Source organism: Megascapheus bottae, chromosome 1, assembly GCF_031878675.1.
Source record: "Megascapheus bottae isolate mThoBot1 chromosome 1, mThoBot2.hap1, whole genome shotgun sequence".
Classification (NCBI taxonomy): domain Eukaryota; kingdom Metazoa; phylum Chordata; class Mammalia; order Rodentia; family Geomyidae; genus Megascapheus; species Megascapheus bottae.
In genome coordinates, this window is record NC_143509.1 from 44,610,410 (window position 1) to 44,623,761 (window position 13,352).

Genomic DNA, 13,352 nt, shown 5'->3' on the forward strand with positions numbered 1-13,352 from the left:
TTGGTTAAGATCCATTCTGCAAAAAATCTTTACTTTTCAAAGATAAAGAATGGTAGCTGCTTAGAGGCTGAGATCTGGGAATTGTCATTCAAAGCCAGCCAGGGCAGGAAGGTCTAGTCTGAGATTTTTTTTGCCAGTCCTGGGGCTTGAACACTCAGGGCCTGAGCAGTGTCTCTGGGCTTTCTCAAGGATAGAGCTCTACCACTTGAGCCACAACACCACTTTTTTTTCCCCCCCCTATGTTTGTGGTAGTAGGGAATCAAACCTGGGCCTTCATGAATGCTAAGCAAGCATTCTACCCCATGGCCAAACTCCCAGCTAGTCTGAGAAAAAAATAAAGGGAAAGAGGGACCTGGAGTTTGGCATAGTAGTAGAATGCTTGTCAAGCATACATGAAGCCCCGGGTTTGATTCCTCAGTACCATGTACATAGGAACTGGTTCTGTGGGTCAAGTGGTAGAATGCTAACCTTCAGAAAGCTCAATGATAGTACCTAGGCCCAATGTTCAAGCCCCAGGACTAGCAAAAACAAAAAAGGCCGGGAGTTTGGCCTAGGGGTAGAATGCTTGCTTAGTACCCACGAAGACGAAGGTTTGATTTCTTGGTACCACCTGCATAGAAAACAGCCGGAAATGGTGCTGTTGCTCAAGTGGTAGAGCTCTGGCCTTGAGAAAGCTCAAGAACAGTACTCAGGCCCTGAGTTCGAGGCCCAGGACTGGCAAAAAAAAAAAAAAGGAGTTTCATGGTCTCAACCTGGGCACAGGATCGCGCCTGTAATTCTAGCTACTCAGGAGGCTGAGATCTGAGGAGCACTGTTCAAAGCCAGCCCAGGCACTAAAGAATGAGAGACTCTTATGGCCAATTAATCACTAGAAAATGGGAAGTGGGGCTGTAGCTCTTGGTAGCCTTGAGCTGAAGAGTTCAGGGACAGTGCCCAGGCCCTGAATTCAAGCCCCATGATCCACAAAAACAACAAAAGCAACAGAAAAAAGTGGGAAGTTGAGCAGTGATGGCTAAAACAGAGTGCTAGCCTTGAACACAAAAAGCTCAGGGACAGCTCCTAGGCTCAGAGCTTAAGCCCAGGGCTCCCGTGCTTCCCTCTGATATACAGAGGGGTTACAGTTACATGTTTTTCTACCACTTTCCCTCCCCCCACCCTCCTTGAGCTTTTTTTGCGCAAAGCTAGTACTCTTACCATTCATGTTATAGCTCCACTTTCAGCGTCTTTGGTTTTTTTTTTTGGTCGGTGGTGGGGCTTGAACTATGGGCCTGAGCATTGTCCCTGAGCTCTTCAGCTCAAGGCTGCTATCCTACCCGTTGAGCCACAGCGCCACTTCCGGTTTTTTGGTGGTTAATTGGAGATGAGAGCCAGCCGGAGACTTTAGTGCTCGGGCTGGTTTTGAACCTGGATCCTCAGATCTCAGCCTCCCAGTCTTTTACACATTTCTCTCTTAGGCTCAACATAGACTTTGAGAAATCAGGTCAGTTTATAGAAAGGCTCCATATGACGGTGGGATGACTGTCCCGTTTCTTAGAAGAAATTCTTTGGGATTTGGCCAGGTCTGGTATTATTTGCAAATGTAACACAGTAAATGCTGAAAGAGCCCCTGGGCTTGGCGCTCCAGGAACGGCGAGCGCAACGGTACCAGTGCTAGTGCTGGGACCCGTATGTAGTACCGGCTTCCCAGAAGGGCCTAGCGCGGGCCCAGCGCGGGCCCCTGGACCAGGGCGCCGCCCGGGCCGCTGCTCGGGCCGCTGCTCGTGCCCGGAGCCGGTTGGGGCCATGGGCTGGGACAGCGCAGCCGCTGACATGCGCGTGAGTGGCGCTGCCATATCAGCCTGAGTCTTCATGTACATGAACATTTGTTACTTGGTTTGTAGTAAAAGTTATTTTGATGTTCAATGTGTACTAGAAAAGGGAATATTACTAAGGTGTTCTATAAATGTCAGCGACAGCTGATAGTATTTTATAGGCAGGCCTTACTGGTTTTTTGGTTTACTTTTGATTGATTTGTGAGTGAAGAGTAAGTTCTGAAGTTTTCTTCTGTAATTTTGGGTCAGTTTGGATAATTTACGCTTTCCTTCCTTTCCTCTTCTCCCCTTTTCTTCTTTCCTTTCCCGTTTCGACAGTGCCTTGCTGTGATAGCCCAGTTGACCTTAAAGTCCAGATCCTCCCCTCCTAATTGCAGACCTTAGAGGCATGCACCATCACATCTGGACAGTTTATTTCTTAAGAACAAGCATATTAGTCAGTGCTGGTGGCTCCAATTTATAACCACTCAGAGTGCTAGCTTTGAGCTCGGATAGGCACGGGGACAGAGCCCAGGCCCTGAGTTCAAGCCCTAGGACCAAATGAAAAACCAAAGAAAGCATAATAGAAAGGGGAAAAAAAACACAAAAAAGAGTGGGGGGGGGTACTGATTTAACATTGACATAGTATAATGTTAGTTTCAGATCTTTAAATTTCTTCTCCTCCTGGGCCAGGATCCACCAAAGTTTACTTGTTATTGTTTTATTATTTGTCTTTTTGTTCTGTTTTAATCTTTAGGCTTTCTTTGTTTTTATTGGTATTGATATTTTAGATTTGGTGTGATAATTTATTGATGGGTTGCTTCAGATTGCGTTTTTTTTTTTTTGTAGAGATACTATGTAAGTAGTAGCATTCTTTTCAAAGTATCACATCAGAAACATGGTAGCAGTTTGTTGTATTATTGATTATGGCAGGACAGACATGTTTTTGTCACCAGCAACAGTGACTGGGGCGGAGTAGGATTGAGGCTCCATGGCTAGTTTCTCTTTATCTTATTAACAGGATAATGTATGGGGGGGGGGTGTTACAGTTGCATTTGGAAGGTAGTGAGTACATTACATCTTGAACATTGTTACCCCTTCCCATGTTTGTCTCCCATTTTCCTCCTCCCCATGGCTAGTTTCTTTAGTGCTGTTTTTTTTTTTTCTTCTTTTCTTTTCCTCTTCCCTTTCATTCCTTATTTAGCAATGCTGAGGACTGATGTAGTACCTAGTGGATGCTCAGCAAGTGTTCTGTCATTGATCCATCCCTTCCTCCCCTTTTTGCTGAGATGGACTCTTGTTTCATCACCTAGATATTTACTGAGTACTTATTGCTTATGTCCTATAATAGGCTATAGTGGTGGAAAGATGCACTCTCTAGTTTTACAAAATTTAAAGTTTAGTGCATGATCTAGACATTAAACAAATAATCATTCTGGTGTTACCCAATGACTAAAGGAACAGTATAGTTCAGGGGTAGAGTTAAATGCAGCTGAAAATCTAGACCTGAGGAAGGTTTCATGTAGCAGCCCTAGTGATTGGACACAGACATTCTATAGTGGAATACTTGGGTGTCCTATAAAGTACAGATGGATCTAACTTTTCAAAGAGGCAGTTGTCTAAGTACCTAGCATGGTTAAGTTAAGACAGCTTAATCACAGTGTACTTTCTCTCAATTTCTTAATTTTTCTTAATACTGTAAGCAGTTTGGTGATACATTTCTTTATTTTGTGTATGCATGCGTCTCTCAGTTTTACTTTGAAATCAGAAGGCTATAATAGAAGACCAATTGGCCGTCGCCATAGCAGAGGCAATTCAGAGAGCTGCTTAACGTGGAGACCTCAAGAACAGGGTATAACAGAGATTTCGGAAGAAGGTGGCAAGGGTCTAAGGCGTCCCCATTGCACTGTAGAGGAGGTAAGCCCTTTTCACCTCATTTCTTTTTTTTTTTTTTAAAAGAGTATAGTACATTGTGTGCTAAGGTAAAAATGCCACAAGGTAACAAGAGGGAACATAGTGGCTCAGTCTCCTAGTGTCCTTTCAGTACCCAGTTTGACTCTCAGGAAGTAACCATGGTCACTGCACAGTCTTCTAGAGACATTCTGTACATACAGAAATTACTAGTCCATTGTCAGATACAGTTATTTCACTGTAAAGGGACAAGGAATCTTAGTAGGAAGAGATAATTATAGATTCTTTGGGGTACCTGAATTATTCCAACTTGTCTCTCTGTCTCTCTCTTTTTCTCTCTCTCTGTCTCTCTCCCTCTCTCTCTCTTTCTGTTTCTCTCTCGTTCCAGTCCTAGGGTTTGAAATCTGGGTATGGGCACTGAGTTCTTTGCTTAGAGCTAGTGCTCTATAGCTTGAGCCACTGGTCCACTATCAGCCTTTTTTTTTTTTTTTTTTTTTTTTGCCAGTAGTCTGGGCTTGGACTCAAGTTCTAAGCACTGTCCTTGGATTTTCTCAAGGTTAGAGCTCTGCCACTTGAGCCACAGCACCACTTCTGTGTTTTTGCCATGTTTGTGGGACCGAGGAATCAAACCTGGGTCTTTGTGCATGCTAGGTAAGCACTCTACCACTGGGCCAAACTTCTGGCCTCCACTACCAGCTTTTTGGTGATTAATTGGAGATAAGAGTCTCATGAACTTTCCTGCTATAGCTGTGTTTGAATTGTGATCATCAGATTTCAGCCTCCTGAATAGCAAGGATTACAGGTATGAGCCACTGGTGCCCTGCCTAATTTGTTTCTTTTATAAAGTATAGTAACTGACTGAATAAGTGAAGTATATGGTGTGCCCCTCTGCCTTTTCTTTTCCTTTCAGAGCTCTTGGCATGGAGATATTATCTTCATTTCATTCTTTGTTTTCACTTGCTCCAGGGAAATTGAGGATTATTTTTACATCTGGCATTACCCAAGATCATCAGCTGTTTCAGTTTGCTAGATGGTTTTCTGAGCCACTTTTAGTTCATAAAAGAAATATTTATTTGAATCTCAAATATTGGCCTAGTTGTCAATAACTCAAACAAATGAACAGTGGTGCCAATTATGGTGGTTCATGCCTGTAATCCTAGTTACTCAGGAGGCTGAGATCTGAGCATTGAGGTTCAAAACCAACCTAGGCACTGAAGTCCGTGAAACTCTTATTTGCAGTTAACTACCATAAACCCAGAAATGGTGCTGCTGTGGCTCAAAGGGTAGGATGGTAGCCTTGAGCTGAAGAGCTCAGGGAGAATACCCAGGCCCAGAGTTCAAGTTCCACAACTGACAGAAAAAAACAAACAGTGGTCTCTACCCATATGAGACTTTTTTTTTTTTTTGCCAGTCCTGGGCTTGAGCTCAGGGCCTGAGCAATGTCCTTGGACTTTCTCAAGGCTAGAGCTCTACCACTTGAGCCTCAGCACCACTTCTGGCTTTTTTCTATGTATGTGGTACCAAGGAATCGAACCTGGGTCTTCATGCATGCTAGGCAAGCACTTTAACCACTAGGCCAAACTCCCGGCCCAAAAGTTAGTCAGATTTTTTTTTTTTTTTTTTTTTTTTTTGCCAGTCCTGGGCTTGAGCTCAGGGTTTGAGCACTGTCCTTGGATTTTCTCAAGGCTAGCACTCTACCACTTGAGCCTCAGCACCACTTCCAGCTTTTTTCTATGTATGTGGTACCAAGGAATAGAACCTGGGTCTTCGTGCATGCTAGGTAAGCACTCTACCACTAGGCCAAACTCCCGGCCCATATGAGACTTTATATAAATAATTGCAGTTATACAAACAGGCAGAGAGGAATGGACTACAGCCCATGACATAAATTTTAAGTAGTCTTCAGTCTCTTATGTAAGAAATCACAGAGATAGCACTAAGCAAACGTCTATGAGTATTACACCGAGGATACATTCTAGAAATACTGGCAAGGATATTTATATTGATTAAGTGTGTGATATAACATACAGGGAAAAGCCTGAGTTCCAAATTTTGGACTTAGTTCAGTAGATGTCACTGATCAAGATACCCATGTGTTTTAGGGGGAAGGTATTGACTTCATTTTTGGACATTGCCCGTGAAATATGCAGGAAGACTTCTATTGTAGACTCGTGGATATAGGCAATGGGAGCTTTGAGAAGGCAGAGTTACAGGTGTACTTTTTTTTTTTTTTTTTTTTTTGCCAGTCCTGAGGCTTGAACTCTGGGCCTTGGTACTGTCCCTGAGCCTCTCCGTGCTCAGTGCTGGTACTCTTAACACTTGAGCAACAGTGCCACTTACGGCTTTTTCTGTTTATGTGGTATTGAGAAATTGAACCTAGGACTTAATGCATGTTAAAAAAGCACTCTACCACTGAGCCTGAGCCACCTTCCCAGCTCCAGAGACACATTCTTGAATTTTCTCCATAAGGTTATTTAAATCAAGGGAGCTGATGAGATTATTCAGAGAAAGAGTGTAGCGTAGGAAAAGAGTTAGGCAAAACCATCAGCATTATGACAGGAACAAGAAGGGATAATCTTCAGTGGAGACTGAAAAGAAAAGAATCAAGCGTTTATTGTTGAGGAAGGGAAGGTCAGTTAGGTGAGGTGGTAAAGGGAAACACATAAAGTCTGAAGAAAGGCAATATATTGGATGTGGTCATAGGAAGGCATTGGTGACTTTGGTAAGAACAGTTCTGTTTTGGAGGCTGCAAATTCCAATTATCAAGGATGTTATTATATGTTGTAACATGTATTATATTCTTTATTAAGTTTTTGTTAATTGTTTTAGAAATACAGATATGATGAAGGTCAAGCAGGTCACATGAATGAGTGAGGTGGGGCGGAGAGCATGCTCATCTAAAGAGGATAGATAGGTCTGCATGCAGAGTTCTACATTATTGATCCAGTTTTTCAAGAGAGCAGATTTTAGATTTTTTTTTTCCTTCTAAGTGTAAAGTTGGCAGTTAACTGAATGAAATCTAAAAAAATTATACTGGCAAGTAAAACACATCGATGGAGTTAGTTCTTATATAACATGCTTTCTTTTATGCAGGGTGTTCAAAAAGAAGAAAGAGAGAAATACCAAAAGTTATTGGAGCGAATTAAAGAAAGTAGCCATGGGAGTTCTGTCCCTCCTTTAACTCCAAATCATTATAGGTAAGAGTGAGCAAATTTGACAAATGCTTTATTTGGTATCTTTTTCTTTGCTTCTGGAGAGAGATGAATGAACATGACTTGTTGAAGAAAAGTTACCATTGAGGGAAGTTCTCCTACAATTTATATGGACATGTAGCTAGTAATGGATGATGAGGAACAATAACTTTATTGAATAGAGTTTTTTGTTAGCTTTAGTCCAGGTGAACCTGTTTCTCCTGCCCTCAGTCTTACAAGTGCTCAGATTATTGGTATGTAACATCATGCTTAGCACAAACACAAGTGACCTCATAGTTGAACTTCTGACCTAAAAAAGTCCATCATTGGTTAAAAGGGCTTCGAGGGGACAGAGAGATTTTCCAGTCTCCCAACACACTCATTTTTCACAAACTTCTGCCTCTTGTCTCCTGCCCACCTCCTCAGTTCTCTGTACTTCATTTCTTTCTTTCTGCCCTATTTCCACTCTTATTCCATCACACACAGCCCCTGAGACATCTTAGGGCTTCCATTTTACCAGTTGTTTCTACTTTAGAGCTAAGATTAGAGTCAACCAACTCATAAGAATTTCCTTATGAGATTACTTGCTAATTAAGTACTCTGCTAATTTGAGTAAGTAGATGAGAGCGTCAAAAGGAGGTGGTGTCTAGCTTTATATTTGCTTGTGAGAAGAGGAGAAAAAAGTGTGAACTCAAGATTCAGGTTCATTTTATAATTCTTGTAAGTCTTGCATAAATGCCGAGAGCCTATTAATTTTTTTTTTTTGGTCGTGGGACTTGAACTCAGGTCCTGGACACTGTCCCTGAACTTTCTTTTGCTCAAAAATAGCACTCTACTACTTGAGCCACAGCACCACTTCCAATTTTTTCTGTTTATTTGGTACTAAGGAATCAAACACCAGGGCTTCATGAATGCTCGGCAAGCACTCTACCACTAAGCTACATTTCCAGTTGGGGTCTGTAAATGATATCATAGCTCTTTGAAGGTAGAGGAGTTACAAGGCTGATTTAACTTATTAGTTCAAAACAAATTATTTGGGAATTTTAACTGGTTTAAAGATTTTTTTTCCCTTTCCGCTAAGGTCTTTTAGTGTAGTGAGTTAGAATGTTAATACTGTCTCCATTTTGACTAGGCACTTTGCTTTTGTAACTGATCTTCCTCACTTTTTTATGTTCCTAAGTTCTCAAAGAAGTCAGATGGAAACATTAAAGACCAAAGGCTGGGTGGAAGAGCAGAATCATGGTATCAGAACAACTCAGTTTGTTCCAAAACAGTGTGAGTTTTTTCTTCTTCATCTTTGATTTGTGCCAGTATTGGGGCTTGAACTCAGGGCCTAGGCACTGCCCCTTAGCTTTTTCACTCAAGGTTGGTGCTCTGCCACTTGATCCAGAGCTACACTTCAAGGTTTTGGTGGTTAAGTATAGATAACAATCTTTCCTGCCTGGACTGACTTTGAACTGAGATCCTCAGCAGCACTTGAGTTGCTAGAATTATAGACGTGAGTCCACTGGTGCCTGGCTTTGCTGTATCTTAATATATTGATCGCAGACCATGTTAGAGTATGTCCATGAATCCAAAATTGAGAGTGAGAGAACAAAAGACATAGTATGAAAGAAAATGTACTTATTATCTGACTCATATAATGTAATCCCTCTTTACATCATCTCTCTCTTTTTTTTTTTTTTTTTTGGCCTGTCCTGGGGTTTGAACTCAAGATGCAGACACTTGTCCTTGAGGTTTCTCAAGGCTTGAGCCACAAACCAACTTCAGCTTTTTCTGTGTATATGGTACCAAGGGCTTCGTGCATGCTAGGCAAGCACTCTATAATGAAGCTACATTCATGCCCCCTTTATATCATCTCTATAATAATAATAAAGTAAATTTATTAAACTTTTTTTTCTTTTTTTTCTCTTTTGCCCAGTCCTTGGGCTTGAACTCAGCTCTTGAGCACTGTCCATGGACTTTCTCAAGGCTGCAGCTCTACAACTTGAGCTACAGCACCACTTCTAGCTTTTTCTTTTTTCTTTACCTTTTTTTTGTGTGTGTGTGTGTTTGTCATAGGTCTTGTACTCTGAGCTCTTTAGCTCAAGGCTACCACCCTACCCCTTGAGCCACCTCTGGTTTTCTAGTGGTTAATTGGAGATAAGAGTCTCATGGACTTTGGTGCCTGGGCTGGCTTTGAACCTCAATCCTCAGATCTCAGCCTCCTGAGTAGCTTAGGATTATAGGAATGAGCCAATCTGTATGTGGTACCAAGGAATATGCATGCTAGGCAAGCATTCTACCACTAGGCCGTGCGCCTGGCCCCAAATTAATTAAATTTAAAGAAAGAAAAATTGACATTCAAGTGAAAGATGATGTACAAAGCTTAAAGAATTTCATTAAAAAAGCTGTCAAAGGTGCCAGGAGTTTGGCCTAGTGGTAGAGTGCTTGCCTAGCATACACAAAAACCCTGGTTTGATTCCTTGGTACCACATACATAGAAAAAAGCTGGAAGTGGTGCTGTGGCTCAAGTGGTAAAACTTGAGAAAGTCCAAGGACAGTGCTCAGGCTGTGAGCTTAAGCCCAGGACTGGCAAAAAAAAAAAAAAAAAAAAAAAAAAAAAAAAAAAAAAGGTGTCTAAGAGCCAGGAGTGTGGCTTAGAGGTAGAGTGCTTGCCTAGCATGCATAAAGACCTGGGTTCGATTCCTCGGTACCACATACAGAAAAAAAAAAAGCCAGAAATGGAGCTGCGGCTCAAGTGGCAGAGCTTTAGCTTTGAGCAAAAAGTATCTAAAGATAGTGCCCAGTTACTGAGTTCAAGCCCCAGGACTGGAAACAAAACAAAACAAAACAAAACAAAAAAAGTCAAATTAGAGTACAACAAAACAAATACCAGCAGACTGGTACTTAAGAAGTATTGGAGGGTGGGGAGATTGTCCTAGTGGTAGAGTGCTTGCCTAGCATGCACGAAAATCTGGGTTCAATTTCTTGGTACCACATACATAGAGAAAAGCTGGATATGGTGCTGTGGCTCAAGTGGTAGAGCTGTAGCCTTGAGAAAGCCCAAGGACAGTGCTCAGCCCCTGAGCTTAAGCCCCAGAACTGGCAGGGAAAGAAAAGAAAAGGCTGTCAAAGGTAGGCCCTGGTGGCTCACGCTTGTAATCCTAGCTACTCGGGAGGCTGAGATCTGAGGATCAAGGTTCAAAGCCAGCCTGGGCACAAAGCCCATGAGACTCTTATCTCCAATTAAACACCAGAAAGCCAGAAGTGGCACTGTGGCTTAAGAAGTAGAGCGCTAGCCTGAGCCAAAGAACTCAAGGACAGTGCCCAGGCCCAGAATTCAAGCCCCAGAATGGGGGGGGGGGAAAGCTGTCAAAATAAAATAGGTTCATAAAAGTTATCTTTTTTTTTCCTTCCCATTTGAGTTTTCTTAAGGCTAGTGCTCTAACACTTGAGCCACATTACCACTTCTAGCTTTTTCTGTGTGTGTAGTATTGAGGAATTGAACCTGGGGCTTCAAGCATGCTAGGCAAGCACTCTACCAGTAGTCCACATTCCCAGCCCCATAAATGTATCTTAATTCCTAGGCTCTTAAATAGTACATTATTTGATGAGTCTAAAATTAATTTTCTTACATTCCTTATGTTAACTTTCTTATATGACTACGTGAATGATCCACTGAGTGACTGAATCATACATAGCTTATCAAATGAGCAGATGAATCAATTATACTAAAATTTTTCATTTAAGAAATAAAAATTGTTGGCCACCCACAATGGCTCATGTCTGTAATCATAGCTACTTGGGAGGCTGAGATCTGAGGATAAAGCTTCAAACCCAGTGTGGGCACAAAAGGATCTGAGACTTATCTCCAATTAATCACTAGAAAATGGGAAGTGGGGCTTGGCTCAAGGGTAAGGCTGTAGCCTTGAGCTGAAGAGCTCAGAGGCAGTGCCCAGGCCAAGTTCAAGCCCCATGACCCACTGGAAAAAAAAAAAAAAAGGAAGAAAGAAAGAAACAAAAATTGTACCTTTTTTTTTTTTTTTTAAATAAAAGGCTAATTTATATGCAGGCTAGCTAGCATCTTTGGGATTTACTTTAGCATTTCACTGTGAATGAATGTCCAGATACTTTGAGAGTTGATATTCTAACTTAAAAATTAATTAATAAGATCTTTTCTTTGTGGTCATCACAGATAGACTTGTTGAAACAAGGGGACCTTTCTGTCCAGTGAAAAGTGAAAAGAGGTACATGGCTTATTTTACATTTTTATTACTAAACTTCCCATTGATATTTATGAACAGCTGTGTCTGAGGAATTGTAAACTCTCTACAGTTCTGCTTGCTGGCTAGTATATATGGAACCTAAGTAGTTCCTGAATCTGGTACCTTACACTCCATTGGCAGGTATTTCTATCACCAGGACACTGGGACTTAGGAAATAGTGTGTGTGAGTGAGTATGAGTGCTATCTCTGATACAGAACAGTGGAGGTAGCTGACCTTGCTGTAGGGTTTTAGATGGTGGTTAACTTAGGAGGGTTTGTCACCTGTGGCCCAGGGGTCAAATCTAGATCATTTGCCTTGTTTTCATAAAGATTTAATGGAACATGGCCCCATTTATTCATTTGAATGCTGTTGTGGCTGCTTTCTGAAACTAGAGTGGTAAATAAGATGTGACAGAGACTACAAAACCTGCAAAGCCTGAATTGGACGTTTTCAGAAAGATTTCTAAAACTAGTTTAATAGTACCAGCTTATAATTAGTAGAGGTCTATATTCTCTTAATTTTTTTTCCCCCTCAGATGTTCAAAGGGGAAAAGCTCTGACATTGAAAAGATAGCTGTAATAAGACCTGAAATTGACAATGTAAGTAGAAGTAAATTTTATATCTGTTTTCTCACTGTTTACATTTGTCACCCATGGAATAAACAAGAAAGATGATAGTGAGATTTTATATATATATATATATATATATATATATATATGATAATGAGATTTCATATATATATATATTCTAGTTCCATTATTTTCTTTGAAAAAGCAGCAAACTTGGAGGATATATAGATTTTTCTTTTAAGTTGCTGCTAGGCAAGGACTCTAGCACTTGACTCGTGCTTCTGGCCCTTTTGCTATTTTTCTAATAGCCTTTTGCTTTGTGCCCCTTATCTTACTCTTTACATCTCTTCACATAGCTGGGATGGCAGACATCACCACTCAGGTGATGCACTCAGATTGTTATTGATTGAGGTGGGGAGGGGTTCGGGAATACTGGGCTAGCCTCATCACAGCCCTCCTGATCTCTCCCTCTTGAGTCCCTGGGCTTATAGATGGGATCTGTCATAGTTGGAGTTGTTGGATTTTTATCTCTTCTTTTATCACCTCTCTTTATAAGAGAAACTGGTCTGACTACATACTGTTTATCTGTTGTATGGCTTCTCCTTGCCTCTCCCCCCTCCACTCCAGGGACTTGAATTCAGGGCCTAGGTACAATCCTTGAACTATTTTGGTTCAAGAATAACATTCTACCACTTGAACCACAGCCTCACTTCTGGCCTTTTCTTTTTATGTGGTACTGAGGAATCAAACCCAGGGATTCATGAATGCTAGGCAAGCACTCCACCAGTGACACACATTTCCAGCCATTGGCTTTGCTTTTTAAAAATCATTCTAAAGTATCTCTTATCCACATTATTTTTAATTGTGATAAAAATTGAGAAAAAAAACCTTTCTTGCTATTTATTGTGTCTGTTAACTCTTTTTTTTCGTTTGCAGAACAGGCAGCTATGCAACCTGTTTTACTGACTTAGGGGAATTCATTAATTCTTTTATCTTTCAAGATATTTGTACTGTTTTATGTTTCATTTGTAATATGTACAATATCAAACATGTCAATAGAATATAGAACCTTTTTTAATCAGAAAAGAGGACATCAGCTGGAACCAGACCTATCAGAAGAAGTGTCGGCTCGACTCCGCCTGGGGAGTGGAAGCAATGGCTTACTCAGGAGGAAAATGTCAGTAGTTGAGGCAAAAGAAAAGAATTTCTCAGGCAAAGAGAAAGACAGAAGAACAGATGATCTCCTTGAGCTTACTGAGGTAGTGTTTTTTGTATTGATCAGAATTAAAAGAAATTTCTGTTACTCTGAACTTAAATGCATGGCTTTTTGTTTTGTTTTGGGTTTCACAAGGTGAGTATTGAATGTGTGTGTGTGTGTGTGTATTTTTTCTTTTCTTTCTTTTTTTTTGGGGGGGGCAGTCCTAGGCCTGAACTCCACTCATCACAGTGACTATGTTTCTACCTTTCACATGTGTTATTATATAGTAGGGAATTAGCAATGAGTGCATTGCTCTTGTTTTTTTTTTTTTTTTTTTTTTTTTTTGCCAATACTGGGGCTTGGATTCTGGGCCTGAGCACTGTCGTTGGACACATTTTTGCTACTTGAGTCACAGGTTTTTTGAGTATGTGGTACTGAGGAATCA

General features: G+C 41.0%; 1 protein-coding gene across 3 annotated transcripts in view; it reads left to right on the plus strand.

The window, feature by feature from the left end:
* The window catches only part of Senp2 (SUMO specific peptidase 2), a 47,993-nt gene that overhangs the window by 15,599 nt on the left and 19,042 nt on the right, over positions 1 to 13,352 (plus strand). For all 3 annotated transcript variants that reach the window (XM_090343352.1, XM_090343344.1, XM_090343360.1), the window contains 6 exons: positions 3,542 to 3,707; positions 6,795 to 6,898; positions 8,073 to 8,167; positions 11,070 to 11,121; positions 11,676 to 11,739; positions 12,792 to 12,968. In XM_090343352.1, the coding sequence (XP_090199478.1) occupies positions 3,542 to 3,707; positions 6,795 to 6,898; positions 8,073 to 8,167; positions 11,070 to 11,121; positions 11,676 to 11,739; positions 12,792 to 12,968 (658 nt within the window). The remainder of the gene's footprint in view (positions 1 to 3,541; positions 3,708 to 6,794; positions 6,899 to 8,072; positions 8,168 to 11,069; positions 11,122 to 11,675; positions 11,740 to 12,791; positions 12,969 to 13,352) is intronic.